The following is a 24,126-nucleotide window of genomic DNA, read 5'->3' as shown; positions in this document are numbered from 1 at the left end:
AAGTTATCTCAAACTAAGAACACTGATGGTACAACTCTTGGAATCGACATCTGTTCTTTATTTGAACCATTCCCCTTTGTCTTATTTTTTCTTGTGTGCTTTCAATTGTAAATCTATAATTATTTTTTTTGGACTATCTCATTTTCTTCCTTTTTACTGGCCCTGAAATGATCTAAATGTGCCGAAAGCACTGTAAAACCCTTAAAAACAAACAAACAACAGTTTGATATTTTTGATCCTTGTAATTTTTCGTAGAAAATACCCTTGACCATTAAGGATATGGTGAGTTTTGGTGTTGAGTGTTTTGGAACTCTCCTGTGATGTTTTATGAAACGTGTATTCGTGGTGATTGCTGAGGAAGAGGAAAAGAATTATAGGAATTAGAAGGGGGTTTTTCTTCTATTAAATCCTTATGTTATGTAAATGTTAGAATTGGATACTTATTTTTTTTATTTTTTAAATGCTTATTCATTAAAATTTTAAAACATTTATTTTCGTATATTTTTCTTTTTTTTTTGTTTACTGGGGGGGGGGGGGGGGGTTCGATTTTGAATTCTATTGTTTCTTTGTGTATGCCTTTATTTTATTTTCATAACTATGGGGGGAAAAATTCAGAAGGACAAAGATAAAAGAAGCTGATAACTTCTGAGCTCAAACTGAAAATCAATTGCGCGCGGATGGTCTATATTTTATTATGTGATTTCTGTATGTGATTTATTATGAACGTATTAAGGTTGTCATATCAAATTCTTTCTTTTTTTTTGTTTGTTTTGTTTTGTTTTGTTTTGTTGTTTTTTGTTTTTTTTTTCCCAATCTGTCCAATTCTTCCAGACTGTTGTCTTCCGTTTTTTCATGATTTTGATTTGTCGTTCTCTTGTCGGTCCGATGTCCCGTGTCATTCATTTCCCACTTGATTGTTGTTTTCATCATCTTGTTTTCCTGCACCCCAGAAGGCTGTTGATTCATTGTCAGTGTCCGTGTCGCAATTTCTGTAGCATCATCATCATCATCATCTTCATTCATCGTCATCATCATCATTTGATCGTCATTCATCATCGTCATCATCATCATCGTCGTCGTCATCGTCATTCATCATCATCATCACCATCACCATCATCATCATCACCATCATCATGGCCATCATCACCATCATTGTCATCATCATCATCATCATCATCATCATCATCATCATCATCATCATCATCATCACCTTCATCATCATCATCATCATCATGTCAAAACTCAGACTAGTTTAGACAAAGTAGTCCTTCAGAACCATGAGGCCCATGGAACCGGAGTTTATCCCGGTTTCTATAGCCTGAAATTGACAATAGCAATTGCTTGCTATCCTTTGGATAGGACATTAGTCTATCGCAAAGTACATTGCTTTCCGCCAGATCTAACAGACCCAGCAGCATTACCCAATCACTACTGGGTGGAAAGGGGCGGGGGGAGGGGGTGAGAAAAAATCTCGTCTGCACCCGGGATCGATCTCGGTTCCTTTCCATGTGAAGCGAGTGACAGTGTGGACATAAGTAGATGTTAAGGGTGAAAACATTTCTATTTTTTTTTTGTCGGTAACTTGTTGGGTTGAAAGTACTTGTTCTGTTATGTTTTATTGTCATGCCAATAGTCGCTGTTTGTATTTAATTCATGGGTTCCAGTTTTCCGGTTCATGCCGGAATTCCAGTTTCGCGATATCTCGAAGTCAAATACCTCCGGTTTCAGTGTTTTGAGTAAAATAACCTAATTCGACAACGTAATTCAGCCACCTTTTCAGTGTATGGAGGTAGATTCAGGAAAGTTGGTTTTAAAATCAAATTAATTTCCTCATTGTGTCAATATGTTTGCTGTGTAATCATTTAATAATGGTATAAAAACGGTGATGAAATAAGAGTAAAGTTTAGGCCGCATTTTCAGTAGGAACATTTTCAGGTTTGGCAAAGTGTCGAGATTTTTGTTTCAGGTTTCAGAACTTCTTCCTGCTGGTACCCATGATTGAATTTCCACGAGTCATCTTTTACACTTGAATAGGATTCAGTAGTCTGATGTCACGTCCGCCCAGCAACCAGAAGCTTGGTTCTAAACAAAGAAAATCTGTACTTTTTATTCTTCATGATGGCTAGAACTTTTTCGCATGTCATGTGATCAGAATATATAAAAGTCAAAACATGATCAGATTTATAATGTTTTTATCCTTTGGATACACTTTTATGCTCGTCGGAGAAGTATCTCATAAGGGCTTCCGCCATTGTTCTGATAATTTAGAAACAGTTACTAAGTTATTATGCGTCATTACAAGGGAAGTGATGTCACGACTGTTGAAACCTATTAGAAATGGTATCCTTATTAGGTATGAAAAAAATAAATTAAGCCCTTTCACTAATGCACTATCGGTGAAGGAATATAGATAATCCATCAAACAAGATGTCTGGTGTGAACAGGAGACATCCATGTTTTCCAAAGTGAGAAAATTGGGGGGGGGGGGGGGGGTTAATAATCTTGCCCATGGAAAAAATTAAAAAAGGAAAAAGCCTGAAGCAGGGCGTGAACCCGGGACTATCCGGGTTACAGTACAATGCCTTAACCACTCATTTTATTCTGCTCTTGTGAATAGATTTTAAAATAAATTTTTTTTTTTTGTTTAAATTGATTTTTAAAAATTTTTGGTGTTTATCTTTTATATTCCCTAGTCCAGGCAGGCTGTTTTTGGGATGATTTTCTCTTGTATTTTCCTCTCTGCTTTGCCTGGTAGGGTCCTTTGACCTCCCATGATGGGCAGGACGTCACTTGCTCGTGTCTTCTATCCCCTTCTCGTGTCTTCTATCCCCTTATATCTGTTTTCCATGTTGCTGTCTGTCTTGGAATGGCAGTTTGTTTTTGTCCTGGCCCTTGTCATAGTCATTAGCTGAGAGCGAGACAGTCAAATGTTTAGCGTTAGTTTTGGGAGATGATTTTTTTTTCCTTGTAAATCATCTCTCTGTTATGTATTGTTAGTTGGATATATTCTGTAAACATCTGAGTGTATTCCTCTTGGTGGGATCCTGTTCTGGGGTCTTGGTGCAACTTTTTGGTGAACCCAAACTACTAAGTACACTGATAGTTTGCTCTTGGAAACTACATTCGATCCCTATTTGAACCAATTCCCCTTTATCATTCTTTTTTTTCTTGGGTACCTTTACTTGTAATTCTAGAATTGTTTCACTATCTCGTATTCTTCTTTTTTTTTACTAGGCACTGAAGTGATCGAAATGTGTTTTAAGCGCCTTAAAACCCTTAAAAACAAAACAAAAAACACATAACATCTCTGCTTTGTCTGTCATTGTAAAGCGCTTTGAGCACGTCTAGTGGATATTGCGCTATATAAAAGCTCAAGTTTAAAAAAGCATTTTATTCCACGCATTTTCTGATTTATTTGCAAACTATTTATGTTGAATGTTTAATTTTTTTTCACGAGTCGTTGAATTGTCTTCTTTCCACCCTGCAATCGGTAAAAGTTTCCACAGGCCACAAAGATTAACACTCTACCAAAGCACAAATTCATTTCCATTTCCTTAAGTGTTATCAGCAATAGAATCTGGGAGAAGAAATTCTTTTTACAATGCTGCTGCCGTACTTTGGAAAAACTCATATTTTAAAATTTGGCCAGAAAACTCGTCCTTCAAATATCAATCGATTTAAATGACCCTCATCCTGGCAAAACAAAAACCTCTCAAACCTGGGACTTCGTCCAGGTTTGAGAGTTTGTTTTGCCGGGACGAGGGTCATTTAATCGATTGATATTTGAAGGACGAGTTTCTGGCCAAATTTTAAAAATGGGTTTTTCAGTGTACAGCATAAAGAATGTGGTCACTATTTGTATTGAATGTTTGATTTTCACAAGTTGTTGAGTTTGTCATCTTTCACTCCTTAAGTTGTTTACAGTATCTATAAATATTGTACGGACGATTTGTTGTGCGTTATTAATCCTCTCCTTACCATCAATAGGAAAATCGTCACATTCGCTTTGATGCAGTCAACAATTTTCTCATTTATTTCTTTTGTATTTCATAATATTTGAACAAAATGTTTGCTTAGTTAAAGTATATTAACACTGTGTTGAAGAGTTCGTTTAGCAAAAAAAATATGTATAGCAAGAACTAACAGCTTTGTGTTTGAGTGAAATAAATCTATTTTTGTATAGGTTGGGTTTGAAGTTTTGGGAAAATCGGAAATGCCAGTAAGGAGAGAGTTAAAACATTTGACACAAAATTCATATATTCAAGATTCTTACTTTCATTTCTTTTCTACTCTTCGATCTTTTTCATCATCTTTCGTTTGTTTTTCGTCGTACTTCTGACCTTCACCTTCTTCTCTTACATCGTTTCCAGATCTATTCAATATTTTCATGGGTATCCATAAACTAATATTATTCAATGTTAACGCATGTAACTTCATTTCCTCCTCTTCGTTGAATAGAGATAGGGTGAATGGAATTGGATTCATAGTCTGATGTTACTCGCCAGCAACGGCGGCCATCGGTTCTAACAAAGAAAATCGGTACTTTTTATTCTTTTGCTGGCTAGAACTTCATATGTCTTGTGATCAGTATGTATAACTGTCGAAACATGATCAGATTTATAATGTTTTTCTCTCTGGATACGCTTTTATGCTTGTCGGAGAAATATTCATAAGGCATCCGCCATTGTTCGATAGTTTAGAGCCAGTTACCATGTGTCATTATGAGGGAAGTGACGTCACGACTGTTGAAGCGTATTTAAGTAATCCAAATAGATCTGACTTTTATTTGTGATAAATTCTTCATTTTCCATTTCATAGCCTCTAGGCCCATGCAGATGGGAGTTTATCCCGGTTTCTATAGCGTGAAACGGACAATTGCAATTGCTCGCTACCCTTTGGATAGGACACTAGTCTATCGCAAAGTACACTTTCCGCCAGATCTAACAGACCCAACTACCCAATCACTGCTGGCTGGACGAGGGGGTCAGAAAAAAATCTCGGGATCAATCTTGGTACCTTTATGTGTAAAGCTAGTGCTCTACCAACTGAGCTATCAGGACCACCTTCATTTTCAGTATTTTATTGATACTCTTTTGGTCTCTCTCCTTGATTTTATTTTTGTAGATATTCCAGAATACTTGTCTTTCCTGTTTTAAATTTCCTGTAGTCTTATTATGTATCGAAAGTTGTTGGGTTTTTTTTTCATTTTGTGAACAATAAGCGATGAATTTCACCCATCCTTCTTTTTTTGTTGTATGAAGGTTTTACTGGTGTATTTCGGTCATTTGGCAGATGGAGAGAGAGAGAGAGAGAGAGAGAGAGAGAGAGAGAGAGAGAGAGAGAGAGAGAGAGAGAGAGAGAGAGTCAAATTATTCAAGGTTTTGTGTATTTTATGTCAGAAATAATCATTTACTCGAAGCATATTAAAACCAATGTGAACAAAAGCTATTGATTTTACTGCCTTCTCAACCTTCTCTCGTAGTTCTTACCGTGTCATGACACAAAATAAACTAGAGATATGTTGTGGTCTCCAAACTGTACCAATTCTCTTCCAGAATTTCATTATTTATGTCCAGTTTTGCCTTTAACCACTTAACATGTTTGCCAAACAGAGCGATATATATAACACTATCAGAAATTCAAAATTTTGGAATTGAAACATAAAACAAACCCTTAGAAATTTCGAACACATTTCTGACTATAGCTTAAAAACTAACTCCATGGCGCTTACGTCCTTTTATCAACTAAATGACAACTTGCCATATTTATGGACAATAAAGATCTACTACTACTATTATTATTATTATTATATATTATTTTATTATATTATTTATTATTATTATTATTATTATTATTATTATTATTTTTTATTATATTATATTATTATTATTATTTTTTATTATTATTATTATTATTATTATTATATTATTATTATTATTATTATATTATCATAGAACGGCAGAATGGCAGCTGCAAACAAATTCAACCAGGAAAACAGATGAATGGTTCCAAATGCATGCGCGACAGTGATGGATATTCATTCTCATTCATCGAAAAGTAGGAATGCAATGCGATCCGTCTAAGATCCATCTAACGTTATTCATGTCTTTATTCATAACATTATTCATTCTTTTCTTTTTCATCTGTACAGGACTCTGAGGCTTACACCATCTTGCTGAAGCAGATTGCCCCATCCGACAGCAATGTAGATCTCACCCCTCTCCAGGTTGGTGCTTGTATTTTTATATTTGTGCGGCTATGTGGTCTAGTGGTATGGCACTCGCTTTCGGATCGGAAGGTCCGGGGATTGAACCTCACTTGGCGTATAGTTGAGTCCTTGGAAAAGGCTCTTTACTCACATTCTCTGGTGTAAAATGAGTATCTTGCTGTCAACAACGTTGTCTCTGTCCGAAAAAATTGTAATATCATCTAACAGGCGTCATGTCCCGTCCTACAGGTTAAGTGTTGCTGTTGGCCAGGGATCCCTTGTAAAGCGCTTTGAGCATGTTTAGTGGATTTGCGCTATATAAAAGCTCATTTAAAAAGCTCGTTTATAATTTATTATTATGCTCAAGTTATGGTTATTTATTTATTTATTTATTATTTAGTCACTTAATTATTTATGTATTTATTTTTTCTGTCTATTTACTGATTATATTCATATTTATTTATTTATTTATCTATTTAATTATTTTGGTCGTTTCCTTTTACCTGTATTGATTTGAAATTATTTGTAAATGCATGCATGGTTCATATTGGCAATTGGCTAACATAAACCTTTGAATTGAATTGAATTGAATTGTGACTGGCCCAGTCTTCTCAAAACGGTATGATGTGGTCTGGTGTTATGACACTTGCCTTCGGATCGGGAAGTCCTAGGTTCGAGCCCCACTCGGCACATGGTTGAGTCCTTGGAAAAGGCTCTTTACTCACATTCTCTCAGGTGTAAAATGAGTACCTGGCCATCTCTGGCATTGTCTCTGTCGAAAAAAAAATTGTAATATCGTTTCGTTCTACATGTTTCGTGTTGCTGTTGGTCAGGGATCCTTTGTAATATGTTTTGAGCATGTTTAGTGGATACATTGCGCTATATAAAATCTCAAGTTCTAAAAAGTTTGTTTTTTTTGTTTTGTTTTTTTTTTTTAAACAGGTAGCAGATATGCACCAGCGTGCTGAATGCATGCTGAAGCAAGCCCACAAGATTGGCTGTCGTTCCTTCGTGGGACCCCAGGATGTGGTGGAGGGCAATGCCAAGCTCAACCTGGCCTTCGTGGCTAACTTGTTCAACAACTACCCGGCTTTGGAGCAAGTCGACTCCAACATCGAGCTGGACATTCAGGAAGAGACCAGGGAGGAAAAGAGTGAGTTATCTTCTATCTATATCAGAGTGTTTGACCCTCTCCTTACCAGCCATTTTCAGGATTTTCCCCAAAACTTCACACACAACTAACACAAAAATATATTTTTTTATCACTCAAACACAATTGGGGTAAAGTTCTTGCCATACATTATTTCTTTACTAAAACATGCTCTACAACACACTGTTCATTTTCTATAAATGTTATGATGTGCAAGAGAAATTTGAATAAGAAAAATGTTGGTTGTATCGTAACGAATGTGACGATTTTCCTATAGTTGGTAAGGAGAGGGTTAAGAAGTCCTTCAGAGCCAGAGCCATTAGGCCCATGGAGCCTGAGTTTATCCCGGTTTCTATAGCCGGAAACAGGCCATAGCAAATGCTTGTTATCCTTTGGATAGGACACTAGTCTATCGCAAAGTACTTTCCTCCAAATCTAACCGACTCAGCTACTACCCATTCACTGCTGGGTGGACAGGGGGGGAGGGGGGGGGGGGGTCAGAAAAAAATCTCAACTGTACCCGGGATTGATCTTGGTCCCTTTGCATGTGAAGCGAGTGCTCTACCAACTGAGCTATCAGGACCACCTATCAGATTTGGTTGTTTTGTTTTTTTCTTAAACAATATAAAAACAGTTAAGAATAACAATATACCAAACTTAGACTATTTCGGTCAAAACCTTCTTCGCCAAGAACAAAACAAAAAAAAAAAAAAAAAAAAAAAAACACTGAAAACATAAATATATCAATAAAAAGTTTAAAAAAACAGATCGATCAATATAACAGCTTCAAAAAAAGAACAAAATATACTAAAACACAGACCTTTTCGGGCTCAAAACCCTTTCGCAATTCGCTCAAACTATTACAAAAAAAAAAAAAAGAAAAAAAGAAAAAAACCCTGTGTGTGACCCAAACTCTTCAATCAACATACAAGGCCAAAGGGCCACTACTCAATTAATAATTCACATCAAATCAAACCAAAGAAGTCAAACCTTAGTCGTCTCCCCTATCATTGAGTAGTAGTTTAGTTTTGTTTGTTTTTTTAACACAGAGCATTATTAGTGATAAAGGGGTTTTTTTTTGGGGTCAATTTTTTAAAGAAAAAAAAAGGAGAGCATTTATATAGCGCATTATCCACTAAACGTGCTCAAAGCGCTTTACAAAGGGCTTGTGTAAAACCTTTCTGTTGGTTTGGGCATTAGATAGGGTGAGAAAGCAAGACAGTTAGTTGGTTTTTGTTGTTTTGTTTTATTTACTTTAAAGCTTTTTCTCTTTTCTTAAATATAACCCACAGCCTCAAAATAGTATATGTGGGGATGGTCAAGATCCTAAGAATTTGAAATAAGGTGAAAACGGCCTGCCTGTCTAGATGCACCATCCGTAATAGGCTTCAACAGTCGTGACGTCACTTCCCTCGTAATGATGCATAGTAACTTAGTAACTGGTTCTAAACTATCGGAACAATGGCGGACGCCCTTATGAAGTACTTCTCCGATGAGCATAAAAGTGTATCCAGAGGAGAAAAACATAAATCTGACCACTTTTATACACTCTGATCACATGACATGTGAAAAAGCTCTAGCCAGCATGAAGAATAAAAAGTACCGATTTTCTTTGTTTAGAACCAAGCTGCTCGTTGCTGGGCGGACGTGACATCAGACTATAGAATCCAATTGTTCTGGAAATTTGATGAGGTTTACGGACTTATGGAAATGGAAGAATTATTACGGAATTTGAATTTGGCCGCAGTGATAAAGGAATTTTTTAAATAATTTTTTCCTTAAATTACCGCAGTATTAAGGAAAGAAAAAAAAATTCCGTGAAATTTATAAATTCTACCGCTCAGTTCCACATTGTTAACCCTCTCTTTATCGACTATAGGAAAATCGTCACATTCGTTACGATACAACCAACATTTTTCTTTTTTCAAATTTCTTTAGTACATCATGAAATTGAAAGAAAATGAACACACACAGTGTGTTGTAGAGCATGTTTTACTAAATAAATTATGCATCGGAAGAACTTTACTGCTATTGTGTTTGAGTGATGAAAAATCTATTTTTGTGTTAGTTGGGTGTGAAGTTTTTTTGGGAAAATCCTGAAAATGGCTGGTAAGGAGAGAGTTAAGGTCTATGTAAAAATTTTGAGGGGGTACTGACAGCTCAGTTGGTAGAGCACTCGATTCACACACAAAGGGACCGAGATCGATCCCGGGTATAGACGAAATTTATTTCTGACCCCTCTGTCCACCCAGCAGTGAATGGGTAGTTTAGTCTATTAGATTTTGGGAGAAAGTACTTTTGCGATAGACTAGCGTCCTATCCAAAGGATAGCAAGCAATTTATATTTTCTGTTTAACGCTATAGAATCCGGGATTAACTCCGGCTCCATGGGCCGTACGGCTCTGAAGGACTACTTTCTTTGTATGTTAATAATTCTATATTTTACCAGTATTTTTCAATAATAAGGGCATATAGCTCCACTTTATTTATGATAAAATGCGCGTTCAGAGAAAACCCGGAAATGTGACATCTTTTAAAAAATTCTGATTCAAGATCTATTTAAATATTTTGACTTTTAAATTCTATATTTTGACCCTTTAAATTCTATATTTGACCCTTTAAATTCTATATTTTGACCCTTTAAATTCTATATTTTGACCCTTTAAATTCTATATTTTGACCCTTTAAATTCTATATTTTGACCCTTTAAATTCTCTATTTTGACCCTTTAAATTCTATTTCCCCAGCCTATCGTAACTGGATGAACTCCATGGGCGTGTCCCCGTACGTGCATTACATCTACAACGATCTCACAGACGGCCTCATCATCTTCCAGCTCTTTGACATCTGCCGGAAGGGCATCGTCGACTGGAACCGCGTCAACAAGAAGTTTAAGCAGTTCCAGTCCAAGATGAAGAAAATTGGTCAGTAGTAGTGCTGGTGGTGGTGGTAGTGGTGATTTTGAGCTTGTTTTTAAAACATTTTTTTTTTTAATTTGAGCTTTTATATAGCGTAATATCCAATAAACTTGCTCAAAGTGCGCTTTACAAGGGGTCCCTGACCAACAGCGACATGACAAATGAGACATGATGCCTGCCTGTTAGGCGATATTACAATTTTTTTCCAGACAGAGACAACGCTGTTAACGGCCAGGTACTCATTTTACACCTTTTTTAAGGACCCAACTATGCGCCGAGCGAGGCTCAAACCCAGGACCTTCCGATCTGAAAGCAAGTGCCATACCACTCGATGACATAGCCGCACATCTATACTCTCAAACCACTGTCCATTATTGTCCATCACAGCATTGTAAATGTTGCTGCTCGAAGCTCGAAGAAATAAATAACAATGTGGAATTGAATGTAAGCTTCAATTTAATATACGAAAACAGATAAACTGGACGTTTCTGGTTTTCCCTTTAATCAACAAACAGGATGAATGAAACACTACAGATGAATGAGATAATGTGGTAGTGGCGTTGTGAAGATATCTGTATTGTTTCATTCATCCTGTTTATTGATAAAGGGGATACCCTAAGCGTTCATTTTATTTGTTTTCGTAATTAAATTGAAGCTTACATTCAATTCCACATTGTTAATGTCCATCCATCACAGTATTGTGAAATCAAGCCCCTGATTATGTCAGCAGTCATCATCAGAACTGCAGATATGTGCCGATACTTAATTAGGATTTTCCTAAAGGATCAATAAAAAAATATTGATGCCATGCGTTTAGGTAAAATACTCACAACAGTCAGATATAACATATCAACACACAAAACGTATGTGTAACCATGAGCGTTTGTATTCTAATCGATATAAGTTAGTGAGAACTAACATTAAAATGGCTGTCTAAAACAATAATAATAATAATGATAATAATAATAATATATCTTTATTGTCCCCAAAAAAGTGGCAATTTGTCATTTGGTTACACATTTATAACAATATTGACATAGACACACTCACACAAGATGCACACTAGTAACATAGTAGTTATCGTAAAAAAAAAAAAAAAAAAAAAAAAATTAATAAGAAATAAAACAAAATAAAGAGCTGACTTACGTTAATTTCGTTTCAACTATATCTTATCTAATATATTATCTTGTAAAATCTTTTTGTTTTTCTTGTCCAGAAAATTGTAACTATGTCATCGAGCTTGGAAAGCAGTTAGACTTTTCTCTGGTGGGCGTTGGAGGTGAAGATATACACAATGGAGTCACCACTCTCACTCTTGGTATGTACAGCATCGTCATTATTATCATCATCATCATCATCATCATCATCATCATTATCTTCATCGTCATCATATTATCATCATCATATCATCATCACTAACACCACCAACACATCCACCCCTGCTAGAACCACCATCATCGTCATCATCATCATCATCATCATTGCTAACACCACCATTACCACCAACATATCATCCACCACCACCACCACCAACACATCCTCCACCACCAACACATCCTTCACCACCACCACCATCATCATCATCATCATCATCATCATCATCATCATCATCATCATCATCATCATCATCATCAACACCAACACCACCACCATCATCATCAACACCACCACCACCACCATCATCATCATCATCATCATCAACAACAACACCACAACCACCACCATCATCATCATCATCATCAACACCACCACCACCTCCACCATCATCATCATCATCATCATCATCATCATCATCAACACCACCACCACCAACACCACCACCACCATCATCACCACCACAACCACCACCATCATCATCATCATCATCAACAACACCACCACAACCATCACCATCACCACCACAACCATCACCATCACCACCACCACAACCATCATCAACAACACCACCACAACCATCACCATCACCACCACCATCATCATCAACAACACCACCACCACCACCACCATCATCATTATCAACACCAACACCACAACCACCACCATCATCATCATCATCACCACCACCATCACCACCACCTCCACCACCACCACTAATCTATCTATCCCCTTGTCCAACAACCCAGCCCTTGTGTGGCAGTTGATGAGGGCTTACACCATCTCAGTCCTCAAGGAACTGGACATCAAAGAGGATGTTGACGCCCAAATCCGTGACTGGGCCAACACCAGGGTGAGTTAGTTACCTCTCTTATTTTGGCCATACGTGTCAGTGCACGATATAATCAGTCGGAAACATGTCAGTGCATGACATAATCAATCTGAAGGTGAAAATTTTGGATTTGCATTTAAAATTTTTTTTTTTTTCATTTTCTGAAAGAATATGCTCCCCAGAGCATTTTAATCTTTATTTAAAGTAAATCGGATGATTTTTCATGAAGTTTTGGTCAGATGTATGGGAAAGGTATCCAGAAACTTTACTCAAATTTCATACTTTTTCAACTTTTATTTAGCTGTAAAAAATATTTAGAAGTGAAATTAAGCTTTGATATTTTCCGAAGATGTACAAAAAGGGTTGATTTAATCATTTATGACAAGAACTTTTTATGGATAAAAATTGACCTTCTAACTAAACTTGGTAATATCTCAGTTCAAACCTTTTCACCATCCGACTGATTATGTCATTCATTGTAACATATATGAAATATCTAGGAGTACCAATAACTAAATTGTAAAGATTTTTGTAACAAACTTATGCAGGAGGTCCTGGGATTGAGTCCCTCTCTGTGCAGCGCACAGTTTAGCCCTTGGAAAAGACTCTTTACTCACATTTTCTCACCGCACTCGGGTGTAAAATGAGGACCTGGCAGTTAACAGCATTGTCTCCGTCCAAAATAAAATTTTTAAATTGTAATATCGCCTGATAGGTGTCATGTCTTGTCCTACACGTTGAGTGTTGCTGTTGGCCTGGGGATTCTTGTAATGCACTTTGAACGTGCTATATAAAAGCTTCAGGTTTTTTAATATTGTTTTTTTTTTCTTTTTTATACTTATCGGTTATTTCATCTCCATGCATCGACTCAGCAAAATGATCTGATCTGTTTGTTTGTTTGTTTGTTTGTTTCAGCTTTTATCGGTTATTTCATCTCCATGCATCGACTCAGCAAAATGATCTGATCTGTTTGTTTGTTTGTTTGTTTGTTTCAGCTTTTATCGGTTATTTCATCTCCATGCATCGACTCAGCAAAATGATCTGATCTGTTTGTTTGTTTGTTTGTTTGTTTCAGCTTTTATCGGTTATTTCATCTCCATGCATCGAGTCAGCAAAATGATCTGATCTGTTTGTTTGTTTGTTTGTTTGTTTGTTTGTTTGTTTTAGCTTTTATCGGTTATTTCATCTCCATGCATCGACTCAGCAAAATGATGTGATCTGTTTGTTTGTTTGTTTGTTTGTTTCAGCTTTTATCGGTTATTTCATCTCCATGCATCGACTCAGCAAAATGATCTGATCTGTTTGTTTGTTTGTTTGTTTGTTTCAGCTTTTATCGGTTATTTCATCTCCACGCATCGACTCAGCAAAATGATCTGATCTATTTGTTTGTTTGTTTGTTTGTTTGTTTCAGCTTTTATCGGTTATTTCATCTCCATGCATCGACTCAGCAAAATGATGTGTTTGTTTGTTTGTTTGTTTGTTTCAGTTTTTATCTGTTATTTCATCTCCATGCATCGACTCAGCAAAATGATCTGATCTGTTTGTTTGTTTGTTTGTTTCAGCTTGCCGGGAGCGCCAAACTGACAAGCTTCAGGGACCCTAACCTGTCTGACGGAATAATTCTCATCAAATTGTTGGAGAAGATCAAACCGTCGGCCGTTGACTGGAGCCTAGTCATGATGGACGCCCACTCCTACGAGGTAGCTGAAATTTCATCATCATATTCATCTTCTGAGATTACTTAGTTTTGTCCTGACCCTGACCAGAGTTCTTGCCTGGGGGGGGGGGGGGGGGAACAGTCAAATGTATAGTTATAGTTTTGGGAGATGATATTTTTATCCTTTTCATCATCTCTCTGTTATGTACTGTTATTTTTTTTTTTCATTTTTAATTTATGATTTGTAAACATTTTGAGTGTAAAACCCTTAAAATAAAACAAATTACATCATATTCCTCTTCTTCTTCCCCCTCATGATGTCTTTATGGCTGAAGGTCAACAAGATGCAGGAATGCTGTGGTCTTCAAGCTGAGACCCATAGGGCTTCGACTTTAGTGTAGTCCTCTCAGGCCAAATGGTCGCTCTTTTATTCTCATTGTCTTTGTACTCGGGTCTAAAATGAGTGCCTGGCTGTTAACAGTTTTGTCTCCGTCGAAAAAAATGCAATACCACCTAACAGGCGTCATGTCTGGGTCCTACACGATAAGTGTTGCTGTTGGCTAGGGACCCCTTTTAAAGCGCTTTGAGCACTTTTAGTGGATAGATATTGCGCTATATAAATGCTCAAGTTATTTTTATTTTTTTTTTTGTTTTTTTTTCATTTCTTTGTCTCCTTCTAATCCAATTCATTCTCTCAACTGCTTTCCCCCCCCCCCCCCCCCCCCCCCCCCCCCCCCCCCCCTTCAGGACAAGCTCACCAATGCCAGATACGCTGTCGGTCTTTGCCGTAAGATTGGAGCCAAAGTGTACGCCCTGCCCGAGGACCTGGTGGAAGTGAAGCCCAAAATGGTGATGACCATCTTTGCCTGCCTCATGGCCAAGGACTACAGCAACGGGGCTCCGATGGTGGGGCAGTAATGGAGGTGACGACGACGACATCAACCACATCCAACAAGACACCATATTATGGTCAGTCTCCTATTCTAGCACTGTTTTGAGCTTGCCACTTATACTTATTTAGATTTAATTGGTATTAATGGTATATAAACAAAATAAATATATAAATAAAAAATAAAATTTCAAGCTTCTTCTTCTTCTTCTTCTTCTTCTTCTTCTTCTTCTTCTTCTTCTTCTTCTTCTTCTTCTTCTTCTACTTCTTCTTCTTCTTCTTCTTCTTCTTCTTCTTCTTCTTCTTCTTCTTCTTCTTCTTCTTCTTCTTCTTCTTCTTCTTCTTCTACTTCTTCTTCACTTTTTGCCACCATCAGCTCTGATATTTAAAAAATTGATAATAATAATAAAATAAAATAAAATTCCCTTTATTCGTCTCATAGGGGAAATTTGTCTCTAGGGTCTATTCCAAGGGAAGACTGGAATAACCCAGGCACCTTTTAGTACCTTTCGGGTACGAAGCAAAGACCGTACCACTGAGCCACGCTGCCCCATGTTCTCAGTGGGGTCATTTGACTTCCCATGGTGGGCAGGAGGTCTCTTGCTGTGTCTTCTACCCCCTGTCTATATGTCTTCCAACTTGCTTTCTCCTTGTCTTGGAATGAGATTACCGGGTTTTGTCCTGACCCTGGCCGGAGTCCTTTGCTTGGAGGGAAACAGTGGGCAGGAAGGTCACTTACTGTGTCTTCTATCCTACTATGTCTGTTTTTCCAACCTGCTTTCTGTCTTAGTCTTTGTCTTGGAATGAGATTACTTGGTCTTGTCCTGACCCTGGCCGGAGTCCTTGACTTGAAGGGAAATAGTTAAATGTACAGTTATTGTTTAGGGATGATATATATATATATATATATATATAATATATATATATATATATATATATATATATATATTATATATATTTTCCCCTTGTAAATCATCTCTCTGTTATTTACTGTTATGTTTTTGTAATGATCTGTTAGTGTAAGCATTTGAGTGTGCGGCTATGTGGTCTTGTGGTATGACACTCACTTTCAGATCTGAAGGTCCTAGGTTTGAGCCTCGCTTGGCGCATAGTTGAGTCCTTGGAAAAGGCTCTTTACTCACATTCTCTCACCTTACTCAGGTGTAAAATGAGTACCTGGCCGTTAATAGCGTTGTCTCTGTCAGGAAAAAAAATGTGTAATATCGCCTAACAGGCCTCGTTCTACATGTTACATGCTGCTGTAGGTCAGGGACCCCTTGTAAAGCGCTTTGAGCACATTTAGTGGATATTGCGCCATATAAAAGCTCAATTTTAATCTATCGGTTGCAAACACATACCTGCCAACCCTTCCACTTTTGGCGGAATCATTCCTATTATCACCCTTCCTTTTTTCCACTATTTCGCCATTGTCTCAAAAATTACGATTTTCAAAAATGATGATAATGGTAAGAATTAAAAAAAAGAAGGGGAGGGGGGGGGGGGGGGGGTGTTAAAAAGGTGATTTTTTAAAAAATGAACGCCAAAACGGAGCTAAGTAGGAAAATTAATTGCATTCCCGATTCCATTACCTAACGCATGTGATCATATGTAGTTTTGCCAGCTGTGCCAGAATACTGTCTTTAATCATGTCTTTGTTGGCAAAGATGGTGGCCACTTCGATACAGAATTGTATCCATTGTCAAGACATTCCTAGTTTTTTTATCTCAAATTCCTATTTTCTGGCGTTCTGATTCCACTTGTTGGATTGTGAAGGGTTGGCAGGTCTGCAAACTGCTCAAATTCAAAGAATAGGCGATTTTCAAATTTTATCCAACATCACTCTTTAACCAATATTATTATATTTATAAATTTGGGTAAACCTAAACTCTGGTGAATTCGATATTTTTTTCTGAGTCTGAAAATATTGTAATATCGCATAACAAGCATTACGTTTCATCCTACATGCTTAGTGGTGCTGTTGGAATGGGACCCCTTGTAAAGCGCTTTGAGCATGTTTAATGGATGTGTGCTGTTGGAATGGGACCCCTTGTAAAGCGCTTTGAGCATGTTTAATGGATGTGTGCTGTTGGCTTGGGACCCCCTGTAAAGCGTTTTGAGCATGTTTAATGGATTATGCGCTTTATAAATACTCTAGTTTGTTTTTTGTTTTTTAATTTGTTTTATCTCTCCATTTTTTATTTTCATTTTCCAGATTTCTGACAAGTTACTGGAATCTTCATCTTCATTATCAACATCATCGTTATCTTCATCGTCATCATCTTCATCATCATCATCATCATCGTCATCAATATCACCTTCTTTGTCATCATCGTCAATCAAGTTTGTGATCTTCGTCATGATTGTAGTGTTAATATTCGGGAATTCATTCCTCGTCAAGAATTTACGTCGCCTTCAAGTCTTTGATTCAAAAGAGCCCAGTGATCAATTCAGATTGATACAGCCCTACCGACCAATGTCACCACACGTCAACATATTTTTTGATCGGTTGTCTGTCTTATGCATTTTTTATTTTTTTTGTACGTTTTCGTTCCGAGTAAGTTTATGAATGGATTTATACTACATACTTTGAATTAAAAATGAATCTGGGATAATATTTGAGAAGCTCAAGATCTTTTGTTATTTTTTAAAAATAGATTTTCCAACTCTGTTTTTTTTAAATGCTAGAAAGGATTGTTTTGAGTGGGACAAAGGCATAATCTAGTTAATAGCAATCAAATTATCTCGAGTCCAGGGTTACCAAAAGTGACGATTTTAAAGTCATTTGGCATTTTTTAAAACTCAATTTAGCATTTTGCATTTTAATTGACACATTAGTGATTTCCCTATAAAATCATTTTATCTACGTGCAACAATAGCCACCTACCATTCTTTTAAAACTTACTCGAATTTACGAATTTACATTGAATTGATGAAATTACGTATTCTCAGAACTGCAGAACAACTTGAAACTTTCATTAAATTAACTCTCTCCTGATTATTTTCAGTATTTTCCCAAAATGGCAGGCTTACCCAGCAGAAAAATTGATTTTTTAAAACTCAAACAAGCTCTCTACAAAACAATTTCATGTTCTTATTAATTAAACAAGGATCATTCTTCAAAGTTTGTGATGTTACAAAATAAATCTGAATAAGAAAAATGTATATTGTGTCGTAACAAATGTGACAAATTTTCCTGTAGGTGGGAAGGAGAGGGTTTAAGACACTTACTTAACGTAATAGGATTAGAACATGAATTTTAGCTCACGAAATGTGGCTTAGGTAAAAATGATTTGGTTTTCCCACCCCCCTCCACACTTTTTTTGGCATTCGAATCATATCAGGGCATTCTGAATATCTTCTGGCATTGTGAAGCACCAAATGCTTATATTATATATATGTGATAACTGTAGGTTACTGATATCAGTGTATCAAGGTCACATGTTCATTTTCAAAAGAAAAAACAAAAAGAGTAAGTTGATCGTTGAGTTTCAGGAAATATTTATGTTTGTAAACACTGCAATTCTTAATTTTATTGATCTTATTAGGTTTATTTAAAAATGATATATAAATGTTTTGTTTGTTTTTGTTCTTTGTTTGTTTTTTGTTTTGGGGGGGGGGGGGGGGAGGGTTTTTTTAGTTTTTTTTGGCCTATTGTGTTAGTTTTTATGTTGATTTCTTCTCAACTTTTGTGTTGTTGTTTTTTTGGGGGTTTTTTTTTGTTGTTTGTTTAGTTTTTTTTTCTTGTTTTTTTTTGTTTTTTTTTCTTTAATGTTTTTTTAATTTTTTTTGAGACTAGTGAAAAGAAAAGAAACTTTTTTTTAAAATAACAAACCTACCAAGTATTCCACTGCGTCTGTCTCTCCGTAATTGATATTCTAAGTCGTTTCTTTATGATGATGAATTTTTCAATCTAGAATAATGTAATCGGTTTTTTTTTTTTTTTTCGTAGACGTCCTCAATAGAATTAGATATTCAGTTCAATGGAAACTTGAAAGGTGAAAGGTGAAGTACTCAAGGATTCATGATAAACAGAATTGAATTGTCATTCCACCCTCTTTTTAAAAGTAGCATTTAATGAATCATTGTTATTATTATTATTATTATTATTATTATTATTATTATTATTATTATTATTATTATTATTATTAGATATATTAACAAAAAATAAAGTTTGGTTTTGAAAACATATTGTACCATTCCGTATTTTTGGCCAAATTAAAAGAAAAAAAATTTTTGTTTTTACTATAAAACATTCCCCTAACCTTTAATAGTTTTACTGTAAGAACAAATAGGAATCATTGCATTATTGAAATATATTTCTTCTTACTTTGTAAATTGAATAATAGGTGCGATTGTTGTTGTACATACAGTATATTCTCGTAGTTTTAGCCATCTGACTTTTTTTTCTTTTGTGAAATGCTTAGACTAATGTTGCAGTTTGAGATGTCATCAAGGGCAATAAAATTGAAAATACTGTGAGAGTACGAGTGGTAATTTGCAATCGTTCAAGCGACATGCCTTACTTTTATTCCTTGGATCTTGCACAACCTAAAGCTATTGCTTGTTTTCTGACTGTTATGTAAGACAAGACGGGACTATTGCTCATTTATTGTGTCGTCTGTTATGGACATTTTCAAAGATATTTGAATTGAAATGAATATTACTTATCCGAAATAGCGACCACCTGAGCTCTTGCCCTTCAGTCGAATTAAAATGAATAAAATAGTAGTTTAAAGGTTATGGATAAATTTGAAATACAATCCCTTGTGTTGTGATTGGTCAATTAAAAAAAAAAGAAAGAAAGAAACATTTTTTGGAATGCTTGAAAAGATAATGATAAATTATTTGTTGACAAAAAATTTGCAGAGAATGAACTCGACGGATAAATGAATGAGCAAATAGGACATGATTGCCGTTGTCTGAATTGATGTCGGGACCAAGACCACCTGTACAATTAACAGCCATAATGATGTGGTGTTGTGTTTCATTGTTTTGTTTTTAAAAATTTTCTTGTCGATGAATCAGCCACCATTACGTCTAAAATCAACTTTCACCATTTCCATCTCTGTTTTGTAACGTTTAACATTGAAGCTGATTTTAACATATTTTTTTTTTTCCCTTGTTATTTTGTGAAGATTCTTTGTCTATTTATTTTGTTTGTTTGTTTGTTTGTTTGTTTTTTTTGTAACGAACATAAGATTGTCACAATATTATCTTGTTTGCTTTATCTACGTGGCTGCCAATTGTCCTGATTATAAACCGGGACTGCCCCGATTTGCAATCTGAGAAAAATTTAATGACCTTAGAGGGCAGGGAGGTAATTTATATGTCTTCTATCCCAACCCCAACCCCCCTCCCCCCTAATCGACTTCGAGACTTTGGACTCTTGGTTATTGTTTGATTATATTATACAATAGTCAAAGATTATATTATGATATAATAGTCCAAACATACAGCTGTTTTTGGTAATGACGGTCATATTGTGTGTTTTGGGGTGTCCCCGTTTTTTTGGGTTATCTTTAGCTCTTTCAACAGTTGGCAGCCAGGTACCAAGACACAACATCATTCCAAATGTCTCTTTGATTTCACAGAGTCTTATCTATACAATTTATGCATAACAGTTTCCATGATCCATGCCTTTTATACATAATAGTTTTGTATTGCGGCTTACTTTTTTTTTTTTCCCCTTAATTGAACAACTTAATTACTTAATTTGAATTTTCCTCTTTTTTTTTTCTTTATTTTTTTTTGATTGGTTGTTTTCTCTAAGACAGGGGATTTATATTTATACCAGTCATTCATTCATGATTTTAAAAAAACAAAAAACCGGGGTTCTCCTTTCCCAAAAATATTAGACAAATCGCTTGTATACTTATGTTATAATGGTGTTTTGTTTTAAAAGATAATTTTTATCTTTATTAATTCAATCAGTGAGAGTTCACATCTATATTTGTTTATGTGTTTAGGTTGTTGTTATTATATTTTTTTTATATATATTACGTCTTATTTCCTGTGAGAGGATTTTATAACCTTTTGTGTCATTTTGTCATCGTTCTATGCTTTGTTCAAAATCTCAATGATTATTTCACACAATTTTTTTGGTTTCATTTTAGTTTTTTTTTTTTTTTCTGTTTATTTATTTATTTTTTCCATTTTTTTAATATGCCATGTTCTATAATCTCATTTGTAATTATTATTATTATTATTATTATTATTATTATTATTATTATTATTATTATTATTATTATTATTATTATTGTTCGTGTTGTTGTTTGTTGTTGTTGTTGTTTATTTTTAAAAATTATCCCCGAATGTCTATAATTGTTGCAACTTATTTTGCTTCTATCAGCATCTCCATTCGGTTTGTTTTCATAATGTCCACAAGACTATCTGAGATACGACTGAAGTGATATCAATGTTCGTGCCTTCTTTCCCTGTAGATGAGAAATAACTCTTTCATTATTGTTGTTGTTGTTATCATTATTGTTGTTGTTGTTATTATTGTTATTGTTTTTTATTATTATTATTATTATTATTATTATTATTATTATTATTATTATTATTTTTATTATTAATATCAACATCATCAAAAAATGTTTAAAATTTCTATGAAAATTATATTCAGTAAGTAAAAAAGAAATTAAAGAATTAATGTTTGTTCTGTATATTTATTTGTCCTCTAGCTCGAGTCTTATCAATTTTTTAATACTTTGCTCTCGCACGATGCAGGCAGTGACAAAACCATAAATCTTTTATGCATTCGGGTTTGGGTTTTATAGACAAAAATAAAAAAAAATTTTCTTCAGAACTTAATTTACTTCTGTTTTTAAATACATTTTTTTTCCCCCCATAAATTTATGCTCTATATAGATAGTATGCGCTTGGCTAAGAAGCTCACAACATTGCCATCCGGAAGTATAACGGACCAACACACAAAACTGTGTGTATCCATGAACGTTTATAGTCCGGTTAATACAGTTCAGTGAGCATTACTCATAAACGCGGATGGCAAAGAACAATAACAAAGACACGAGTGACGTCATCTTCGAACTATCTATTATTTGCTTTGAGTACGGTAGAGTATGCGTCGTCATAGTTTTGTCACAGCTATTGAGAGAGATTGAGAGAGAGAGAGAGGGTGAATAGTGAGTTTTCATATCAAGGAAATTTTTTAATATATATTTTTAATAAAACAAACGATATATATATATTTTTTTTTTCTGTATAATTTGTAATTGATTCCTGAATGAGTTACAGAATAAGACGTACACGCGAAAGGATGTTTATTTTTTTTATATATATTTTTTTTTTTTTTTTCTTAATGCTCTGTGAAGATTCTTGATTTTCAATTATATTATATTATTTTTAAATTATTTTTTTTTAGTTTTCTTTGTTGAAAATTTGCTTTTATTTTTATAAAACCAACTATGTTGTTATCGTTACTTCCCGACTGTGAATTTAACTAATGTGATTTTTATTTGAGGAATTGTTATGGAAGTTTATTATTATTATTGTTATTATTATTATTATTATTATTATTATTATTATCATTATTTTATTATTTTTATTTATATTATTAAATTTGTCGGGAAAATAGAGTAGAATAGAAAAATTAACCTTAACTTTATCATATTGATGGAATTTATAATTTAATTGTCATTATTATTATTATTATTATTATTATTATTATTATTATTATTATTATTATTATTGATTTTATTCCATCTATGACCATAACGTTGATTAAATCAATACCCGTATCTATATCACCATCCTAAGTTACGTTCGTAGACGATTCTGATGAATAAATTTGATCCGCGTCTCGTTAATGTCATTCCATAATCTTGGCTATACAGTAATAATAAAACATTACTATTACTATTATTATTATTATTATTATAACATTGGGTTCTTGACTTCTCTTTTTAAAATTGATTGAATATTGATTGTATATGTTGTGCGACATTGAGCTTTTTACATAGCGCAATATCCACTAAACGTGCTCAAAGTGCTTTACATGGGGTCCCTGGCCAACAGCAACACTTATCATATAGGATGGGACATGACGCCTGTTAGGCGATATTACATTTCTTTTTCGGACAGAGATAACGTTCTGGGTGGGGTTCCTGACCTACCATAGTGGTACTTACTGTGTCTTCTTTCCCCTTATATCTGTTTTCCAACTTGCTCTCTGTCTTTGTCTTGGAAAGAGATTACTTGGTTTTGTCCTCGCCCTGGCCAGATACCCTAGCTGAGAGGGAAACAGTCAAATGTAGTTAGAGTTTTGGGAGATGATATTATTTTCCTTGTAAATCATCTCTCTGTTATGCACTAGTATTATGTTTATTTACATATTATATATGAGTATATGTGTATTCCTCTTAGTGGGGACCTGTTCTTGGCGATGGAGGACACTTTTAAGTGATCTCAAACTAAGTACTTCGATAGTGTGTTCTTGGAATCTACATCTGTTTCCTATTTGAACCAGTTCCCCTTTGTCTTACCTTTCTTGGGTGCTTTAATTGTAATTCCAGAACTTTTTACTATCCCATTTTCTTCCTTTTTACTGGCGCTGAATGACCTTAATGTGTCGCAAGCGCCGTAAAACCGTTAAAAAAACAAAACAATATTGCTTCTATATATTGTGCGGCATTGTGGTTTTGTGGTGTGACACTTAAGGTTCTGACCTGTAGGTCACTGGTTCAAGTCCCTTTGTGACAGCACATCATTGAGTCAATGGAAAATTTTTAAAAATAATAATAATAATAATAAACTAAAAAACTTGAGCTTTTCTATAGTGCAATATCCACTCAACGTGCTCAAAGCGCTTTACAAAGGGTCACTGACTAACAGCAACACCTGGGTGGGGTTCCTGATCTCCCATAAAAGGCAGAGAGGTCTTTGCTATGTCTTCTATCCCCCTGTGTCTGTTTTCCAATTGCTTTCTGTCTTTGTCTTGGAATGAGATTACAATCGACTCATGATATTTGCAACTATGTGCTCTAGTGGTATGACACTCACTTTCGGATCTGAAGGTCCTGGGTTCGAGCCTTGGAGAAGGCTCTTTACTCACATTCTCTCACTGTACTCGGGTGTAA

The 24,126-nt window shown here is 35.2% G+C and overlaps 1 protein-coding gene across 2 annotated transcripts in view; it reads left to right on the top strand.

Annotated features, from left to right (window-relative positions):
• Nucleotides 1–22,924, top strand: part of LOC144978807 (plastin-2-like) — a 119,754-nt gene extending 96,830 nt beyond the window's left edge. The window contains exons 6-13 of one of the 2 annotated variants that reach the window (XM_078925329.1): nucleotides 6,152–6,230; nucleotides 7,155–7,361; nucleotides 10,106–10,282; nucleotides 11,493–11,594; nucleotides 12,400–12,503; nucleotides 14,045–14,182; nucleotides 14,887–15,108; nucleotides 17,241–22,924. In XM_078925329.1, coding sequence (XP_078781455.1) covers nucleotides 6,152–6,230; nucleotides 7,155–7,361; nucleotides 10,106–10,282; nucleotides 11,493–11,594; nucleotides 12,400–12,503; nucleotides 14,045–14,182; nucleotides 14,887–15,057 — 978 coding nt within the window. In that variant the 3' untranslated portion in view covers nucleotides 15,058–15,108; nucleotides 17,241–22,924. Of the gene's footprint in view, nucleotides 1–6,151; nucleotides 6,231–7,150; nucleotides 7,362–10,105; nucleotides 10,283–11,492; nucleotides 11,595–12,399; nucleotides 12,504–14,044; nucleotides 14,183–14,886; nucleotides 15,109–17,240 lie in introns of both variants that reach the window. The other variant, XM_078925330.1, reaches the window with a different exon arrangement.
• Nucleotides 22,925–24,126: the final 1,202 nt, after the last annotated feature.

Source organism: Berghia stephanieae, chromosome 8, assembly GCF_034508935.2.
Source record: "Berghia stephanieae isolate SIO BIC M18660-M18661 chromosome 8, UCSD_Bste_1.3, whole genome shotgun sequence".
Classification (NCBI taxonomy): Eukaryota; Metazoa; Mollusca; class Gastropoda; order Nudibranchia; family Aeolidiidae; genus Berghia; species Berghia stephanieae.
The sequence above is the reverse complement of the archived record's forward strand: the minus strand, read 5'-3'. Positions and strand labels throughout refer to the sequence as shown.